The sequence below is a fragment of the Dipodomys ordii genome, unplaced genomic scaffold, assembly GCF_000151885.1.
Source record: "Dipodomys ordii isolate 6190 unplaced genomic scaffold, Dord_2.0 Scaffold2, whole genome shotgun sequence".
NCBI classification, from domain to species: domain Eukaryota; kingdom Metazoa; phylum Chordata; class Mammalia; order Rodentia; family Heteromyidae; genus Dipodomys; species Dipodomys ordii.
This window is the reverse complement of record NW_012267218.1, coordinates 12,041,738-12,060,256: the sequence shown is the minus strand read 5'-3', so window position 1 is coordinate 12,060,256 and position 18,519 is coordinate 12,041,738. Positions and strand designations below refer to the sequence as shown.

Here is an 18,519-nt window from a genome sequence, read left to right as displayed (position 1 = left end):
GCAGTTCTCTTTGAGTGTTCTCAGCCTGCTCACGCCATTCCTTCCTTTCTCTTTGAGTATTCTCAAGTTGCTCACGCAAATCCTGTATCAGTTTTTGAGTAGCTTCCTCACGCTTATGATATTCCTGTATAAACTTTTGGGATGCCTCCTCTCTCTCCCTTTCACGCTCATACAGAGTCCTTTGTAAGTTGTCAAACTTCTCATTTATCATGTTTGCCAGCAGTGTTTGTAGAGCTATTTGTGAACTCTCCTCTGGATTATTCATTATCTGTTCTGACCCCTGATTATCAAGATTGGGAATTTAGATATCCGAATTTGCCATTTTTCTTGTGTTTTCCGGCTTACTCTGCCCATTTGAGATGAAAATAGCACCAGTTTTGCACTAGAACACTATCTTAAGGCAACCATCAACCAAAGTTTGCATTTGTACAGTCAATAGTCTACAGATACAATCTAGTTCAACAGATACATCTATTCAACATCAAACAACTATATGTTAATGGGCTTCGAACCACATAGAAGAATTTGGAAAACCAGAAATTATTAGGGTTAGGGAGAGATGTGGGTAAAAAATAGGAATAGATTGGTGTGGGGAGGCACAGGGAGAGTTAACTATGTCCTAATCTCAATGTAGGAAATAGATTGGGTAGGATGCAAGTAGAGAGAGAGAGAAAAAGAAGAAAGGGGAAGGGAAATGAAAAGAGAAAAATAGAAATGTAAAAATTAATGTTATTATGGAGATTAAGAGACAATCTATTTAGAGAGGAATGTGAGTATATTGAGAGAAGGGTAGGGACATAGAGGAGATGTGAAAAACTTAAAAAAAATGCTTATGCTTTAAACATTTTTATTTTTGGTTGTGGGGCTTGAATTCTGGGCCTGGGTGCTGTCCCTGGGCTCTTCAACTCAGAGCTAGCTCTCTACCACTTGAGCCACAACACCACTTCTGGTTTTCTGGTCGTTTATTAGAGATAAAAGTTTCACAGCCTTTTCTGCCTGGGCTGGCTTTGAACCACGATCCTCAGATCTCAGCCTCCGGAGTAGCTAAGACTACAGGCATGAGCCACTGGTGCCCAGCTGCTTTAAACATATTATAAAAATGCTTTATAAAGCTGGGTGCCAGTGGCTCTTAGGTGTCTGTAATCCTAGTTACACAGGAGACTGAGATCTGAGGATCATGGTTCAAAGCCAGTCCGGGCAGGAAAGTCCATGAGATTCTTATCTCTACTAAACTACCAAAAAAGCCAGAAGTGGAGCTGTGGCTCAAGTGGTAGGGTGCTAGTTTTGAACAAAAAAGCTCAGGGATAATGCCCAGGCCCTGACTAGAACAAAAATAATTTTATATACAAATTATATATGTAATTATATAACATATAACTTTATATATTAAATATATACTATTATATATTAATAAAATATTATATGGATCTCATGGCTGGTGTCCTATCACTTGAGTCTTGTCTCTAGTTCTGTTTTTTTGCCAGTTAACTGGAGATAAAGAGTCTTAAGGATTTCTTTCCCACAGCTTAGCTTCAAACCATGATTCTCAGATCTTAGTCTCCTCAGTAGCTAGGATTCTAGGTATAAAAAAAGTATTCAAGGTATTAAAAGAATCTGACAATAGGCAATTATTAGGTTAAGCTAGGAAGATCCAAGTTTCAAAACTACAGGACTGATATCATTATTATTAATGTTAACATTAATTTTACTTCCATATATACTGTTCTTCAGGCCTCACAGACTTTATCTTTTGCCAGCTTTGCCAATAGAGGGCACTGGAAATACATTCCAGGCCCAAACTGCTGCTGTGCTGTTTTACATACACATATGCTAGCTGTCTTCACAGTGGCAGCCCCGGGTCCTCCAGAAAGTTCCTTCACCTTCACAGTAATGATTCAGTTACAATCTGAAGACTCCAGCAAGATTCTATGTATAAATAGCTAAGGTCCACAGTTCAGTGACCTTAGCCTTAGGTTAAACTATTTACCAGGAAGTGGACTACACCCTCTGGCAAGTCTGTCCATTACCCAGTTAACACTCTCACTGTTCCACTGAGGCTTTCACTCTCTGGTAAGCCTCTTCACCATAGACAGATTGGGTCTTCTGGTGACAGGAAGGAAGATCATGGTCCCAGGCTCTCCATGCAAAACAAGAGACCCTATCTAAAAATGACTACAGTAAAAGCAGGCTGGGGGAATGGCTGTTGGGGTATATCTGCTTTAACAATGCAAGGTACTAAGTTCAAATCCTATGTGAGACAGAAAGAGGGGAAGAGGAGGGAGAGAAAGAGATAAACTGAGAGGAGAAAAATGTCATTAAATTGTTGTTTAATGAGTATAAAAGGTTGGGCACTGGTGACTCACCCTTGTGAGTCTAGCTATTGAGGAAGCTGAGACCTAGAGGATGAAGGTTTGGAGCCAGCCCAGACAAAAAAGTCTTCAAGATTCCATTTCCAATTAACTAGCAAAAAGCTGGGCTAGAGGTATGACTCAAATGGTAGAGCCTCCGCCATGAGCAAGTGAACCAAGCAAGGAAGCATGAGGCTTTTGAGTGCAAGATCTGACACAATAAAAAAAAGTTCTTCAGATCATCTTCAAGATCATCTTTGTTCACCCCAAGCATTAAGAATCAAGCAAATAAAGAAACTCTGCATCTGTCCAGACAACAGAGTACAGAAGAGTCAAACAAAGGTATAGTGGATATTCAGAAATTCGGTCATTAGCTTCATTTATAAATAATGCTTCCAGGACTGGGAGTGTGGCTCAAGTTGAAAGGTCCTGTCTAGGAAGTGGGAGGCTCTGAGATCAAACATCACTACTGCCCCCAAATAATGATTCTAGTTTATTTGTTCAGTACCTCATATTTACAACAAAAACTCCCAAAGTGCTATGCTATATTCTTCTAATTCACGTGTGAAATTTAACATCCATTATCTTAATTAGAAGTAGTGCTACTATAGAAATAAAGATTTGTTTTCTGCATACAGCAAAAATAATGCCAATTGAAGGGGGTTGTAAATATTCTTGAGAAGTATTTCTAAGAAACTGAAATTGTATATACATCTTTATCTGTCCTAGATAGTAAATTTGCTCCATTGAACTCCTTGTGTCTATACACCAACAGTTGCCTATGCTTCCTACAAATGCACCTGTTAGTATTATGCTCACCTTTGGTTCCCAGCTCCACCCAGACCTGAGCCCCACTTCCCTGGAGTTCCTTCCATACAGCTGGCCCCTCCCTCTCTCCACCCAGACATACCTGAGCTCCCATCTACCTCACTTCCTACCCTCAGACCCTGCTGCTACTGAAATAGTAGAGGGTGCCATGTGCTCCCTCTCTGGGGGAAATATGGCTCCTCTAATAAAGCTTGTAATAATCTTTCTCTTGTGCCTGTCTGCCTCTGAGTGGTCCCCTGGGATGGATGTGACAGATCCTTTCAGCACCAGTTCTGTTTATCCTAAAATACACTTCCTTCACTACTGCTACCTCTTTTAAAGTTTTTCTTTATTTTTTTTTCTGAAAAAAATATGGAATGCTTCACGAATTTGTGTGTCATCCTTGCGCAGGGGCCATGCTAATCTTCTCTGTATCATTCCAATTTTAGTATATGTGCTGCTGAAGCGAGTGCTTTATTTTTTTTTAAAGAGGATCTTACTATGTAGCCCAGGTTGGCCTTGAACTCAGGATCCTCCCTTCTCATCCTCCTAAGGTGCTAGCATTACCAGCATGCAGCCTTTTAAAGTTAAAATTTTCTTTCTAAATTTCTAGTTCTGGATTATACATAATCATAGTCACAAAGGAGAGAAAACTCAGACATTTACTTCCCCCATTCTGTTCTCCAGCATGTCACTGAACACTGGTTTAGTTTAGACAAAATCATAAGGTAAATACTAGGCATAATTAATTAATTTTCTTTGCATAGCGCCATTAGAAAGTAGACACTGAGTAAACATTTCAAAATATTTAAAGTCTTTTATATTTTTAAAATTGATTTATTCTACCTGTGACAGTGAAAAAAACTGAGAAAACTTAAATTGAAGGCCTCTTACCCTTTTTCAGTTTCCGGACAGCTAACATACAATGACTAGGAGAGAGATCCCATATTCTTAAGGTTTTATCATCACTTACAGTAGCACAGATGGGTAGATAAGGGTGTGTAGCCAAACCCCACACCTCTCCTTCCATGTGTCCCTATGAGGAAACAGTTCAAATTAATTTAACTTGAAAATATATTCATGACAAAGTGAGGAGCTGCACAGACTGGAGAAACTGATTTTTTTAAAAAGTACCCAAACATTTAATGTCTGGAAATGCTTTCAAGGTGATACAACAAATGAAGCAACATTTATCTAAGGAAATCTGCTAGAATTTCTTTCTTTCTTTTTTTTTTGCCAGTCGTGGGGCCTGAACTTTGGGCCTGGGCATTGTCTCTCAGCTCTTCAGCTCAAGACTAGCATTCTACCACTTGAGCCACAGTACCACTTCCCATTTTCTGAGTGCCTTATTGGAGATTAAGAGTCTCATTCATGGTCTTTCCTGCTTGGGGTGGCTTTGAACCAGGATCCTCAGATCTCAGCCTCCTGAGTAGCTAGGATTACAGGCGTGAGCCACTGACACCCGGCTTGACTTCCAGCTTTTGGGCAGTTAACTGGAGATAAGAGTTTCACGGACTCTCCTGCCTGAGCTGGCTTTGAACTTCTGTCCTCAGATCTCAGCCTCCTAAGTAGCTAGAATTACAGGTGTCAGTTACAAGTGTCCCATCTAGAAATATATTTATAGGTTGATTTTACATTTAATCAAATCACAAGAATCTTCTAATCATTAGTTCAAATACATTTTCTTGATATTCAAGGTATAAACTTGCTGTATCTGAAAATATCACTGTTGCTCATTTATCGCCAACATACTTTTTTGTTGGTTTGTTTTACTGGATTGGCTATGGTGTAACCCACAAAGCTGGACAATAATGATGAGGCTGGTATCCTTGTCTTGGTTGCTGACAGAAGTCAAGGGGATAAAAATATAGTACCATCTTAAACTCATTATATCAAAAAACAATGGAATGGGACTCGGAGTTATAGTACATGACTAACACAAATGAGACCCGATGTTTAATTAAAAATAACTAAAGAATGTATTAAAAACGATATTAACTGGGAGTCCATCAGGACAGTTGTGTGACTTAGGTTCCTATGTAAGCAATTCAAAGCCAACGTAAACAGTACAATGAAACTAAAAACTTTACAAGTCAGAAGATACCAATTAACTTTTAATAAAAATTTATCAAGGGGCTGGGAAGGTGGCTCAGTGGTAGAGCACTTGCCTTGCATGCTTGAGGCCCTGGGTTCGATTCCTCAGCACCACATAAGAAAAAAGAAAAAAGCCGGAAGTGGTGCTGTGGCTCAAGTGGTAGAGCGCTAGCCTTGAGCTGAAGAGCTGAGGGACAGCGCCCAGGCCCAGAGTTCAGGCCCCACGGCCGGACCCCCCCTCCAAAAAAAAAAATTATCAATCAGGAATTGCCAGCAAATCTCTAATTAAGGGTTTGACAACTCGAATCAATGAGACAGATCTTTATCTTGCGAATTCAGCCTATAAATGTGCAATTGCCATGCTGCTACAGCAGATATATCCTTCAACCTCTTCTTGCTTTCAGTGCTGATCAATTCATGAATGTTTTAAGGTTCAAATAAATTCTGTTATTTTGTCTAAAATTTTTTCTCTTAATAAATGTCATTTATGGGTCCTAGACTCTTTTCACAATTAGAAAATAGTCTGCTTTTAATAATTTGAACTCTGGATTCATCTGTAAAAAATTATTTTGTTAATATTTTCAAAAATATTACAAATACATTAAAAATCATGACCATCTGAGCATAGTGGCACAAGCCTATAATACTAGCACTTGGGAGGCTGAGGTAGGAGGATCAGAAGTTCAAGGCCCTCCTAGGGCTACACTGCAAGTCCATCTCAAAACAAAACAAAGCAAAAACAAAAACAAACTCCCATCATACCTCCATAAACTTTTTATTTCAAAGGCGTATGATGTAGCTAAAATTAATGAGCAATATGTAATATCTTGGCATTTGTATATATATCATCCTCAATATATTAGGGTACTAATCATATAATAAAACATTATATCATGTGCAGTGCTCTTTGATGTCCCAACAAGAATGAAGTGAGGATCAAAAAGAAACATGTCCATATTAAAAGCCAGGTACTCATGGCTCATGACTATAATCCTAGCTACTCAAGAGGCTGAGATCTGAGGATTGTGGTTCAAAGCCAGCCCAGGCAGGAGAGTCTATCAGACTCCTATCTCCAATTAATTATCCAAATGCTAAAAGAGCTGTGGCTTAAGTGATAGAGCACTAGACTTGAGCGCAAAAGCCCAGGAGCAGTGTCCAGGCCTAAGTTAAAGCCCCAGGACTGGCATACATACAAACAAACCACACTTTTTTAAACTCAGGGCCTCACACTTGGTAGCCAAGTGCTTTCTCTACCACTTGAGCACACCTCAGGCCTTTTTGGCTCACTTTATTTTTCAGACATGGTCTTAGGCTTTCACTGGGGCCAATCTTGAACCACATTCTGTCTATTCTATTTTAGCCTTACGAGTGACTAAGATTACAAGCATGAGCCTTGTCTTTTGAGGTAAGATCTCATTAGCTTTTTACCAAGGCTAACCTTGAATTATGATCCTCCTATCACCATCTTCTGAGTGGCTGGTAATACAGGCATGTACCACCATGACCAGTCCTAATATATCATTCTTGATAGAAATGTTAATTATTCCATATGAAATTCCTGCTGTTTAAGTTGACTTTTCCATCTCCCAAAATTTTGTATTTTTATATTTTATTATTAACATCTTTTCACTGATATTTTCAGTAACAAAGTTTTAGTATAGAGTTATATACTCCTTTTGTTTTTGTAAGTTGAAAACTTAAAGATGACTTAACTAGAGAATTTTACAGAAAAATAATTAGCTAATGTTCAACAAACATGGAAGTGGCACTGTGGCTCAAGTGGTAGAGTGCTAGCCTTGAACTGGAGAGCTGAGGGACAGAGCTCAGGCCTAGAGTTCAAGCCCCATGACCGACAAAAAAAATTAATAAAATAAATATGAGGCCTAAAAACCAGAGTGTCAGTAAAGCAAGCATGAGGCTCTGAACTCAAATGCCAGGGCCACCAGAAACAAACAAATAAACAAATAAGCATATAAATAAATGTGCTGGGCTAAATGGGTCAAATTAATTATAATTAATTTTTCTAGCTATTGGACTATTTTTGGTAAGAATTTATTTAAAATATTGGCAGAGCCAGGAGCTGGTGGCTCATGCTAACTACTCAGGAGGCTGAGATCTGAGGATTATGGTTTGAAGCCAGCCTGGGCAGGAAAGTCCATCAGACTCTTATTTCCAATAAACCACTCAAAAACTAGAAGTGGGACTGGGAATGTGGCTTAGTGGTAGAGTGCTTAACTAGTATTCATGAAACCTTTGGTTTGGTTCCTTAATACCACATAAACAGAAAAAGCTGGGAGTGGCAATGTGGTTCAAGTGGTAGAGTGCTAGCCTTGAGCAAAAAAAGCTCAGGGACAGTGCCCAGGCCCTGAGTGCAAGCCCCAGGACTGGCAAAATAACAAAAAAAAATGAAAAAAAAAACCCAAACCAAAAATGGCACTATGGCTCAAAGTGGAAGAGCACCAGCCTTGGGCAAAAGAGCTCAGGGACAGTGCTCGGGCTGAGTTCAAGCCACAACTGACAAAAAAAAAAGTAAAAATATAAAATATTGGCAGTTTTGCTTATAAAATGTGACATGTTTATTTTTACTGACAGTCATTTAACTATAACTATTTCTTTCTGTATATATTAGCTTTAGGAATGTTTCCCTAACTAATTTAGTATCATTTTTTTCACTGTTAACTTCTGCCTTTTATATACTAGAAGAATAAATTACATACAAAGAGAAAGAAAGACTATAAGCCTTTAAAAGTACCTGTACCAGAAGTGTTATTGGGCCACTTTTATCCATTTCCAGTATTTCACCATTCTTTGTGCCAACTAAAATATGACCATGTCCTAATGATATGGCACGTATAGATGGGTTATCTTCCAAGAGAAGACCTGAAAGGTGAAATGGAGATATTCTTGAAGGTATGAAATCACTCTAATACAATAATCTATGTGCTGTCAATAACATTATTTTGACACTGAAAATCACATTATAAGGTTGTTTCCTCCTATATTTTAAGTATCCTAATAATGTACAATATTTCTTTTAGTTACTCTATTAATCTCAAAGTAAATCCACAAACACAGTAAATTTTATTCTATCCCAGGTCCTTTTATTTTTCTTATCTCATCTACTTTCTGTACCTCTCAGTTCACTTACAATATTATGATTAGATATTTTAATTCAAAGTAGGAAACATTCCTTTATGCATAGTATGTTTTAGGCAGTCCTGAGCTACATATTAGTAAATACGATGGGCCCAGTTTCTACCACACAATGAGAAAAACAGACCTCATGTGAGGACCATATTGAAAAAGGAGTATACAGGAGTGACATTTATAAAGAGGAAATTATTCTAGAAGAAATAATGTTTAATCAATTAGGACTGGAGGTGTGGCTCACTTGGTAGAAGGAAAAAGATACTGCACATGTTCACTTCAGACATCAGGTATATTAATGAACAAGTCATCTTTTTCTATAGAATAAAAAATAAGCATGTGTTGAGATAACTGGAAGGGGCAAGAAGGAACAGAAAGAACAAATTCTAGGCAAAAGTAATAGCATGCAGAAAGGCCTAGAAGTTAGAGAGCAGCACAGCATGGCACCTTAAAAGAAAATGAAAACCCTGTTTTGTGCATTAAAAGAAAAGGCACAAGGACAAGGAGCTCTGAGGCTGGAGGAGCAGGGGCAGCGACACAGTACAGTGGAAAACACTGTCTGAAAACAAGTTCCTGACTGTGATAAGTAAATTTTATAAAGAAATTTTTATTTGTAAAATTAAAAATCCTGCTGGGCTCTGGTAGCTCACACCTATAATCCTAACAACTCAGGAGGCTGAGATCTGAAGGTTGCGGTCCAAAGCCAGCTGGGGTAGGAAAATCTGTGAAACTCTTATCTCCACTAGACTACAAAAAACCAAAACCAAAACCAAAACCAAAAACAACCCCCCCCCCCCCGAACTGTAGCCCAAGGTTCAAGTGGTAGAGTGCTAGCCTTGAGCATAAAAGCTCAGGGACAGCGCCCAGGCCCAAAGCTCAAGCCCCAGACCCAGAAATAAAAGTATTAAGATTAATAATGCTATACTTGGTTAATATTTTATCATGCATATTACAGTTTAGAAGTATAGCAATAATTTTAGTATCAAGTGTCTTCTATTTCACTTTTTTTTAAAGAGTTAAGGTGATATATGAACGGGTTACAGTTACATAAGTAAGGTAGTGAGTACATTTCTTGTCAAACTTGTCACCCTCTCCCTCATTTTTCCCATTTTCCCTCCCCCTCCCATTCAACTCTTAACACCCTCCATATAAAGAAGAAAAAATATATTCCATATGTTCCACCCCAATAATCAAGCATATAATATGAAACAGATCTTTTCTTACAAAGCAAAATAAATCATAAATTACCTTTAGATCCTGGGGCCAAAGCAGCTCTTTTTATAGCATAGGTCTTGAGACATCTTTCAAAGGAGTCATCCCAAAGAGCTACTATGCCATCTTTTCCTCCAGTTACAAAACCCTGTGATAATAAAAGCTTCAGTTGATAAAAATCTAAATGCATGAAAAATGACAATCTCTAGGGAGAAGACTATAGTCAAAGGTTACAGGAACTAGCATAAAAATCCATTTAAAAAATCAACACAAAACCTGCAAAAATATTTATTAATAAGAAATATTTTATAGGAGCTGGGAAGGTGGCTCAGTGGTAGAGTGCTTGCCTTGCATGCATGAGGCCGTGGGTTCAATTCCTCAGCACCAACTGAGCAGAAAAAGCTAGAAGTTGTACTGTGGCTCAAGTGGTAGAGTGCTAACCTTGAGCTGAAGAGCTCAGGGACAGTGCCCAGGCCCAGAGTTTAGGCCCCACAACCAACAAAAAAAAAAAAGAAATATTTTATAGGATAGAATATTCAAAACAGTCTCTAATTTGGTACTATGAGTTAGATCTACCACTTTCAGCAAGTCACGTGTATCTTTTTAGAGTCTTTATAATCCTTTAAAAAGAAGGGGTAATAAAGACCTACTTTACAGGATATGACAATTATAATGTAAAGCAGTTAGAATAATTTTTGATACACAGGGCTTATCAATTATTAAAATTCGTTTTTGTCTGGCAAGAAGATATTGCTATGTAGTTCAGATTGGCTCAGCTCCTAATCCTTTTACGTGTCTTCCCAGTGCAAAGATTACAAGTGTGAGCCATCCTGGTTGGCAAACCTATTTTATACTTCGTTAAGGAGTTTGAAAAAAGGAACAAACTAAGGTCAAGAGGATCCATCCATCAACTACAACTGGGTAGTCCAGGAGAAAGGCAATATTCCTTCACTTCTGAAAATGCTTTGCAGACCATGATCAGATTATGTTGAATTAAAAATCTCTCTAGCTTACTCACCTTTTCCAATGCATGCATACTGAAAACTGGCCCATCATGTGCTTTAACTGTTTTTACCAGAAAGACATCTCTCCAGATACACACATCTCCTGTGGATGTTCCAGAAAAAGCCATCTCTTCAGTCCATCCATACACTGCACACATCATTGTTTCACTTTTCCCCAGGGTGCCTATGTAGCCTTTTCTTCCAATCAATCCTCCCCCTGGTTCATAAAAATATTCAAAAGTACCACTTTCAAAATGTACACGATCATAAAGAATTACAGTTTCTCTTCTACTGTTATTGCTGTATTAGAAAGGCAAGTGAGAGTAGGATTAAAAAAGAAAAATAGGGGTTGCCTCTGTCAATTATTTGGATAAATTTTGCACAGTGGATTACAGGCCATGCACCAAGACGCATGTATTAGTCAGGTTTTGTTTGTTTTGTTTTTGGCTGGTTCTTGGGCTTGAATTTAGGGCCCGGGTGCTGTCTCTGGAGTCTCCTTGTGCTCAAGGCTAGTGCTCTATCACTTTAGCCACAGTACCACTTCCAGCTTTTTCTGAGTAGTTTATTGGAGATAAGAGTCTCTCAGACTGGGCTGGCTTCCAACTACGATCCTCAGACCTCATCCTCTTGAGTAGCTAGGATTATAGGCATGAGCCACTGGTGCCCAGCTTAGTCAGTTTTTGTTTTTTTGTTTGTTGTTTGCTGGTACTGGGGCTTGAACTCAGGGTTTCAGTGCTGTCCCTGGACTTCTTTTGCTCAAGGCTAGTGCTCTACCACATTCAGCTCTACTTTCAGCTTCTTGGGTAGTTAATGGGAAATAGTCTTTCTTGCCCCAGCTGCCTATGAACTTCAATCCTCAGACCTCAGCCTCCTGAGTAGCTAGGATTACCGGTGTAAGCCACAATTGCCTGGCACATTAATCTGTTTTAATCAGTCTTTAGCATCTTTGATGGTGTTTCCCAAAATTGTTACTATGACATGTTTAAAGTCACTAAGACTTTAAAGTGATATTACTCAGAGAATATACCATTCTATTTGAAGAGTATTTTATAACTTTAAAACATTTACATAATTACAAGTGACTGAAATAATTCATTTCTATATTATTTTATAGCATACATAGATTTTTTAACAAAATAGTTCAGTTGCAATTTAGACTATAAAACACATCCAAAAAAAGGAAGGAATCTGGATAACAACTGATCAAACAGCGGTGTCAAATCTTTTAGCAAACACAAATAGCAAAGAAATATATTCTTGTTTAAAATGCATTAAAATATTAGAAAATCATTTAAAAAATAACTTTTTTTTCCCAGTCCTGGGGCTTGAACTCAGGGCCTGGGCGTTTTCTTGGAGCTTCTTTTGCTCAAAGCTAGCACTCTACTACTTGAATCACAACACCACTTCTGGCCTTTTCTGTTTATGTGTTACTGAGGAGTCATACCCAGGGCTTCATGCATGACAGGCAAACACTCCACCACTAAACCACATTCCCAGACAAAATAGCCTTTTTTTAAACTAGAGATTTTTTTTCTCTTTGGGGATTATATCATGGTCTTTGGGCATAGTAGATATGTACTCTATCATGAAGTTATAGCCTTGCCCTCCCCTCTAAATAAATTTTAGATAATTTTAGATTTCTAGAAAAGATGCAAAAAGTAACATTTTTTCTGATACACTTCTCTATCCAGTTTTTCCAGTGTTAATATTTTATATTACCATAATATCTGTCAAAACTAAGATATTAGGACTGGGAATGTGGCTTAGTGGTAGAATGCTTGCCTAGTATGCATAAAGATCCTGGGTTTGATTCTTCAGTACTACATAAACATAAAAAGCCGAAGTGGCATTGTGGCTCAAATGATATAGTGCTAATCTTGAGCAAAAGAAGCTTAGAGTCAGTGCCCAGACCCTGAGCTATACCCACCCCGCCCCGACACACAAGCAAACAAAAAACAAATAGCCCAAAATAACATTAATATAAATTAGCCTCCAGACTTCATTTGGACTTCACCAGTTTTTTTTCTCTTTTTTTTTGAGTACTGGGAATTGAACGCAGGACTGTGGCTAGGCAAATGTTCCACCTCATGAACCACCTCTTCTGGCCCTTTGGATTATATTTTGTTTTGGAATTAGGGTCTTGCTAACTTTGCCAGGGCTGGTCTGGAACTTGCCTCCTAAATGGTGAGATGACAAATGAGTACTGCCACTGTCAATTACCAGTTTTTCTAATGTCTCTTTTCTGGCCCAGGACATCACATCACTGCTAGCTAATTTTTTTTTTGTAGTGTACGTGTGTCAGTATGGGCTTAAACTCGGCTTCTAACTCCTCCTTGGTCTTTTCACTCACAGCTGGCATTCTACTACTTGAGCCATGCCTCCAGTTCTGTTTTTTTGCTGGTTAACTGGAGATAAGATTTTCTAATTCTGCCCCAGCTGGCTCTGAACTTTGATCTTTATATCTCAGTCTCTTGTGTATCTAGGTCTAGAGATCTGAGTTACTGGCACCTAGATTAAATTACTTCTGAAAGTAACAATTTCTTAAAAATTAAAGGAGTAGAAAGAAACCTTTCCTTACCTGCTCTACGCCAAAATTTCATGTGTTTAATTCCAACTGTAATTAGTTTATCAGGCACATGGGGGTTCATCTTTACAACAAAAATTTTATCTTTACTTCCTCTGAAATAAATACAAAAGTGTTTTAGATCTAAAGATAAATCACCCAGCAACTTTTAGGCAAAAAGTTCATGCAGCATGTTTTCCTTTCCTTCCTTTAAAAAACAAACAAACCTCAGATCTTAACACTCATTAGGCAAGTGCTTTATTACTCCATGACCTCAAGCCTTTGCTTTTTTTTTTTTAGTTTTGTTTTTCAGTACTAGGATTACTGGGGTTTGATCTCAGGGTCTCTGCCAGGTTTTCTACCACTTGAGACCCCCTTGCCCCTTGTGTTTTTACTTTCAAATAGGGTCTAGTACTATGCTCAGGATGGCCTAGACTGAGATTCTCTTATATCTGCTTCCTAGGGTTAGGATGATAGGTACATGTCCCCTGCCAAGATTTTTTATTGGTCAAGATGAGGGAATATCATGAAATTTACCCAGGCTAATTTCCAATTGCAATCCTTTGTTTCTGTCTAGGATTACAGGTTTGAGCCACGGCACTTGGTTTTTAGTTGTTGTTGTTGTTTTTTTTTTTTTTTTTTTAGACAGGGTCTTTTGCTAACTTACTTGGGCTAGCCTTGAACCACAATCCTATTTCTACCTCCCAAGTAGCTGAGACCACAGAGGTGGGTCCCCATACTTGGCTTATTTCTTGAGATAGAATTTCATTAACTTTTCCCTGGCTTGCTTTGAACTGCAATTCTCCTGTCTGTACCCACGTGAAGCGATAGTTACAGCTGAGTATCTCCAGACCTGGCCCTCCATAAATATAGTTTACTGAATATTAGGTTGTAAAATCATATATCCATATACTTGTTCTTTGGGAAAAAATATGCTAAATCTGCTACACAGATTCTCAAAAGGCAGGAACAGTGAAAGCTGAATTTCATTTGGCTATCACTTGTGCTACTCAGTAGTACAATGCATGAGAATGGTGTTGGCAGCATGAAAAACTGTAACTTCAAAGTTTGAAAGACGATATTAAGCTGTAGTGAAGTATGGAAGACTACAATACAGTGAAGGTTTATTATCTATACACTATGCAGAAAGCATATGCTTAGTGCTCTGATGCTCAGAGTAAGGAACAGGAAATTAAAAGTGTAGCTCTGATTTGGTGACTGTTTCTTCCTTCACAACATATTTGTATATTTATTATAAAAATAATACATGCCCATTTTTAGAAAATGTACAAAGAAAAGTGTATAATAAAAATGTGTCTTTCTTTTGGCGCTGCTGCAGGCTTCCCGCTATCATGGTTAATGTTCCTAAAACCCACAGTACTTTCTGTAAGAAGTGTGGCAAGCACCAACCTCACAAAGTAACACAGTACAAGAAGGGAAAGGATTCTCTGTATGCCCAGGGAAAGCATCCTTATGACTGGAAGCAGAGTGGCTAATGGTGGTCAGACTGGGAAAAAAAGCCAAGACTACAAGGAAGATTGTGCTGAGACTTGGATGTGTTGTGCCCAACTGCAGATCTAAGTTAATGCTAACTATTAAGAGATGCAAACATTTTGAACTGGGTAGAGATAAAAAGAGAAAGGGGCAAGTGATCCATTTCTAAACTCCAACTTTTGTTATGAAGACAATAAAATCATGATGTCTAAATTCCAACTTTTGTTATGAAGACAATAAAATCATGAGGTCAAATAAAAAAAGAAAAATGTAGAAATTCCTTGTGATATATGAATCTTTTTCATTTAAATATATGAGCATTTTATCATGCTCTGAAATTACTGTACAACAGTCTTTCCTCTGAAATTCCCTCCAGCTGTACATGGAGACTTGAGAGAACAGTTAATAGAACACCATGTTCTAATTACTTTAGCAAGTGAGTTCACTTGGGATAAACTTACCAAAAAAACCATAAAATCACTTGTCTTTTTATCATGATTACATTTGTTCAAATATGATAAAGATGGCAATAAGAAAAGGTTATACATTAGCTTAACTTCAAAATTGTTTTTAAAAAACTCAAAGCAAAAGTATTACTAGCGTTGGTATTGCCAATGTGTTTTCATATCTTCCTTTTTCCCCTACCTTGCTATTGATAGTTTCTCTCCTTTCTTCCAGTCCCACAGCACAATAGTGTGGCTATCATCTATTCCAACTGAAGCCAAACGTTTCCCATCCGCTGTGATAATTAATCAGAAAGATATGCTTATTGATCATTAACATTTGGAAGATTTAAAAAAGCATTTCCTATGTTTCTTAAAGCTATATGCTTTCATTCGAATGTAGTTTTCCTCCTAGGTTTCATATGCTGGAGGCTGGGTCCTCAATGTACTAGAGTTAAGAGGGTAGAACCACTAACAGGGGAGGCCTAGTGTGAGCTGATTAGGTATCCTTGAGGGCCCTTAACATGTTAGTCAGTTTCATCATCATGAGTTGTTATAAAAGCCTCTTTCTGGCCTCCTGTATCATCCTGTAATGTCTCTCTCATGCATGTTATTCAAATATGTTGTGATACAGTCAAAGTGACTCTCATTTTAGGCAGCATCAAAGGGATCACCTGACTTGAATTTCCAGTCATACTGTACAGCTCTGAGCTAAATAAATCTCTCTATTAAAAATACCTAGCCTCTGGAAGTGGCGCTTGTGGTTCAGGTGGTAGAGCACCAAGAGGCTCAGGGATAGCACCTAGGCTCTGAGTTCAAGCCCCAGGACTGGCAAAAAAATATACCCAGCCTCAGGTATTATATTACAGTAACAAAAAATGGTTCAATAGGCCCCAGTAGTATAATTAAAACTTGAAAAATAATGAATGTTAGGCATCCACACAGCTATGAAGGGACATAGAATTTACAAAAGATGGATGAGAATGATTTCTTGAATTATCTATTAAGTGTTGATACCACCTCACCTGACTTCATTTATTTATCCATCAGTTTGGGATGGGAAGGGAGGGAGAAAATAATAAGTGTGTGAGGTGATGGCTATACTAAATACCCAGAGTTAATTATCACAAAACATGAAGAGGCATCAAAACATCACACTATACCTCATAAATTTGAACAGTATTATGGTCCATTAAAAAATAAAATTTGCAGAAAAAAGTGAGAGGGAAAGACAAAAATTAACAAAGAAGAAGAAAAGAACCAATTAATTAGTTTTTACTGGGGGTTGAATTCACGGCCTTGTGCTTGCCAAAACAATACTATCACTTCAGCCACTCACTAGTCCTTTAGCATTTAGTATTTTTTTAATATATAGATCTCACGTTTTAACTTGGCTGGCCTTGGGTCATCTACTATGTTCATCTCCTAAGTAGCTGGACAACCATGCCTGGTCCAGATTTATTTCAATTAATTAATTCATCTAAGAATTCAGTGGATATAAAGTAACGAAACAAGTATTTTTACATTATACTGTCATTAATATGCCTGCTTTTAGTGAAGGTTATTTTAGTTATCATCATCAAGGAACAAGTAACAAATGTATTAAAGTATTCAAGCAAAATGCCTTGTAATAAATGCTGACAAGCATGCATGTGTTTGTATGTTGTAAAATTTATAAGAGGCAGGACAGTTCATTACTTTTGCTTGACAGTAGAAACAACTACAATAATTGACTTTTATAAAAACAGATTAATAACAGCACATTATAACCTTCACCTGTTTCATTTAGCTTTTCATAGTCACTGAGTTCTGAGTTCTTATAAGTCAGTTGTTATGGTGGGTTTAATTTTTTTCAGTTCTTTTAAAAAATTCTCTTAAGACTTGTAGAGAGGTTTCAATTAAATTTATGAATATAATTATCCTGAGCAGTATGACCTTTTCCATCATTCTCTTCCCCATCTATCCCAACAGAATTACCCTTTCTTAATTTTCTTTTCCTCTCATTTTTTTTCTACAGAACACCACAGAAATGACAAGTTTAAGTTACACTGATTTAGACTAAAGTGGTATATATTGCCTCTGCATTTTGATCATTATTGAATAGAAAACACCCTTACCTGAGAAATCAACAGCACAGACACCATACTGGTGGAAGCCCTTTAATATTGACAAGGGTTTGATAGTCTCTGTATCCCATATGTGAACTGAGGGATCCTTACCTACCTGAAAGAATCATAAAAATCACTTTTCACAACTGCTTATTTTTATAGCTGTTAAAAGGAAATAAAAAGCTGGGTGCTGATGGCTCATGCCTTTAATCCTAGCTACTCAGGAGGCTGAGATCTGAGGATCTCGGATCAAAGCCAGCCTTGGCAGCAATGTCCATGAGACTTTTATCTCCAATTAACCACCAGAAAACTGGAAGTGGCGCTGTGGCTCAAGTAGTAGAGCACTCACCTTGAGTTCAGGGACAATGCCCAGGCCCAGTTTAAGACCCATGACTGATTTAAAAAATAAATAAATAAAAAGTAAAACGAGATTTTATAGCTTTTGTTTTGCTAGGAGATTTATCATATAGAAAATATGAAGCAGACTGTGTACATGACTGATTTTTTTCTTAACATTTTCAGAAGCTAATGACAGTGCTAAAGATGTGGCTCAGTGACCCAGTATTTGCTTAGTATGTTCGAGCCCTGGTTCCAACCCTAGCACAGTAAAAGGGTGTATGGAAAGCTCATGAGACAAGACACAGTATTTCTAGGCATACTACAGAACTATATGACTACTTCTATTTTTATACTATAATTGTATAATCTTATACTATATAACAAGTGATTATTAAGCATCTACTATTGGCAGGGTTCTATGATCGATGCAATGGATATTGAAACATTTAGATTAACTTTTGCAAACTCACTGGAAAAACAGGGTGTTTTCAGCTAAATAGAAAAAACCCTGGTAATAAATGCTTAATGAGAATTAAAAGATTCTGGAGGCAATACACAATGAAAGAGATGACATTAGAGGTGGGCCTTCAAAAACTCCAGGTTTTAGATAAAAAGAGAACCAAGCAAGTACATCCTCAAAGATTGAGAAGTTAACAACATCAAATATGCATGCTTGATAGACAAAATTTTACCATTTTTTTAAACAGGCTTTTTTTTTTGGTATCCTGTTATTTTGCTGAAAGTATTTATTGGATCTAGATTCCTACTGGAATCTGTAGTATCTCTTAAGTAGAATATCATCTGCATAATTGGAGTAATTTTTTTGGGGGGGGTCCAGTTGTGGGCCTGAACTCTGGGCCTGGGCGCTGTCCCTCAGCTCTTCAGCTCAAGGCTAGCGCTCTACCTTTTGAGACACAGCACCACTTCTGGCTTTTTTTTTCTGCTTATGTGGCGCTGAGG

At 37.7% G+C, this 18,519-nt stretch overlaps 1 protein-coding gene and 1 pseudogene across 1 annotated transcript in view; one reads left to right on the top strand and one right to left on the bottom strand.

The window, feature by feature from the left end:
• Eml5 (echinoderm microtubule associated protein like 5) overlaps positions 1 to 18,519 on the bottom strand; it is a 139,385-nt gene that overhangs the window by 49,335 nt on the left and 71,531 nt on the right. The window contains exons 14-20 of the mRNA XM_013013367.1: positions 17,230 to 17,335; positions 15,315 to 15,408; positions 13,191 to 13,291; positions 10,627 to 10,829; positions 9,645 to 9,756; positions 8,002 to 8,129; positions 4,050 to 4,191 (exon numbers count right to left, since the gene is read on the bottom strand). Of these exons, the coding sequence (XP_012868821.1) occupies positions 4,050 to 4,191; positions 8,002 to 8,129; positions 9,645 to 9,756; positions 10,627 to 10,829; positions 13,191 to 13,291; positions 15,315 to 15,408; positions 17,230 to 17,335 (886 nt within the window). The remainder of the gene's footprint in view (positions 1 to 4,049; positions 4,192 to 8,001; positions 8,130 to 9,644; positions 9,757 to 10,626; positions 10,830 to 13,190; positions 13,292 to 15,314; positions 15,409 to 17,229; positions 17,336 to 18,519) is intronic.
• Positions 14,528 to 14,910, top strand: LOC105983985 (annotated as a pseudogene).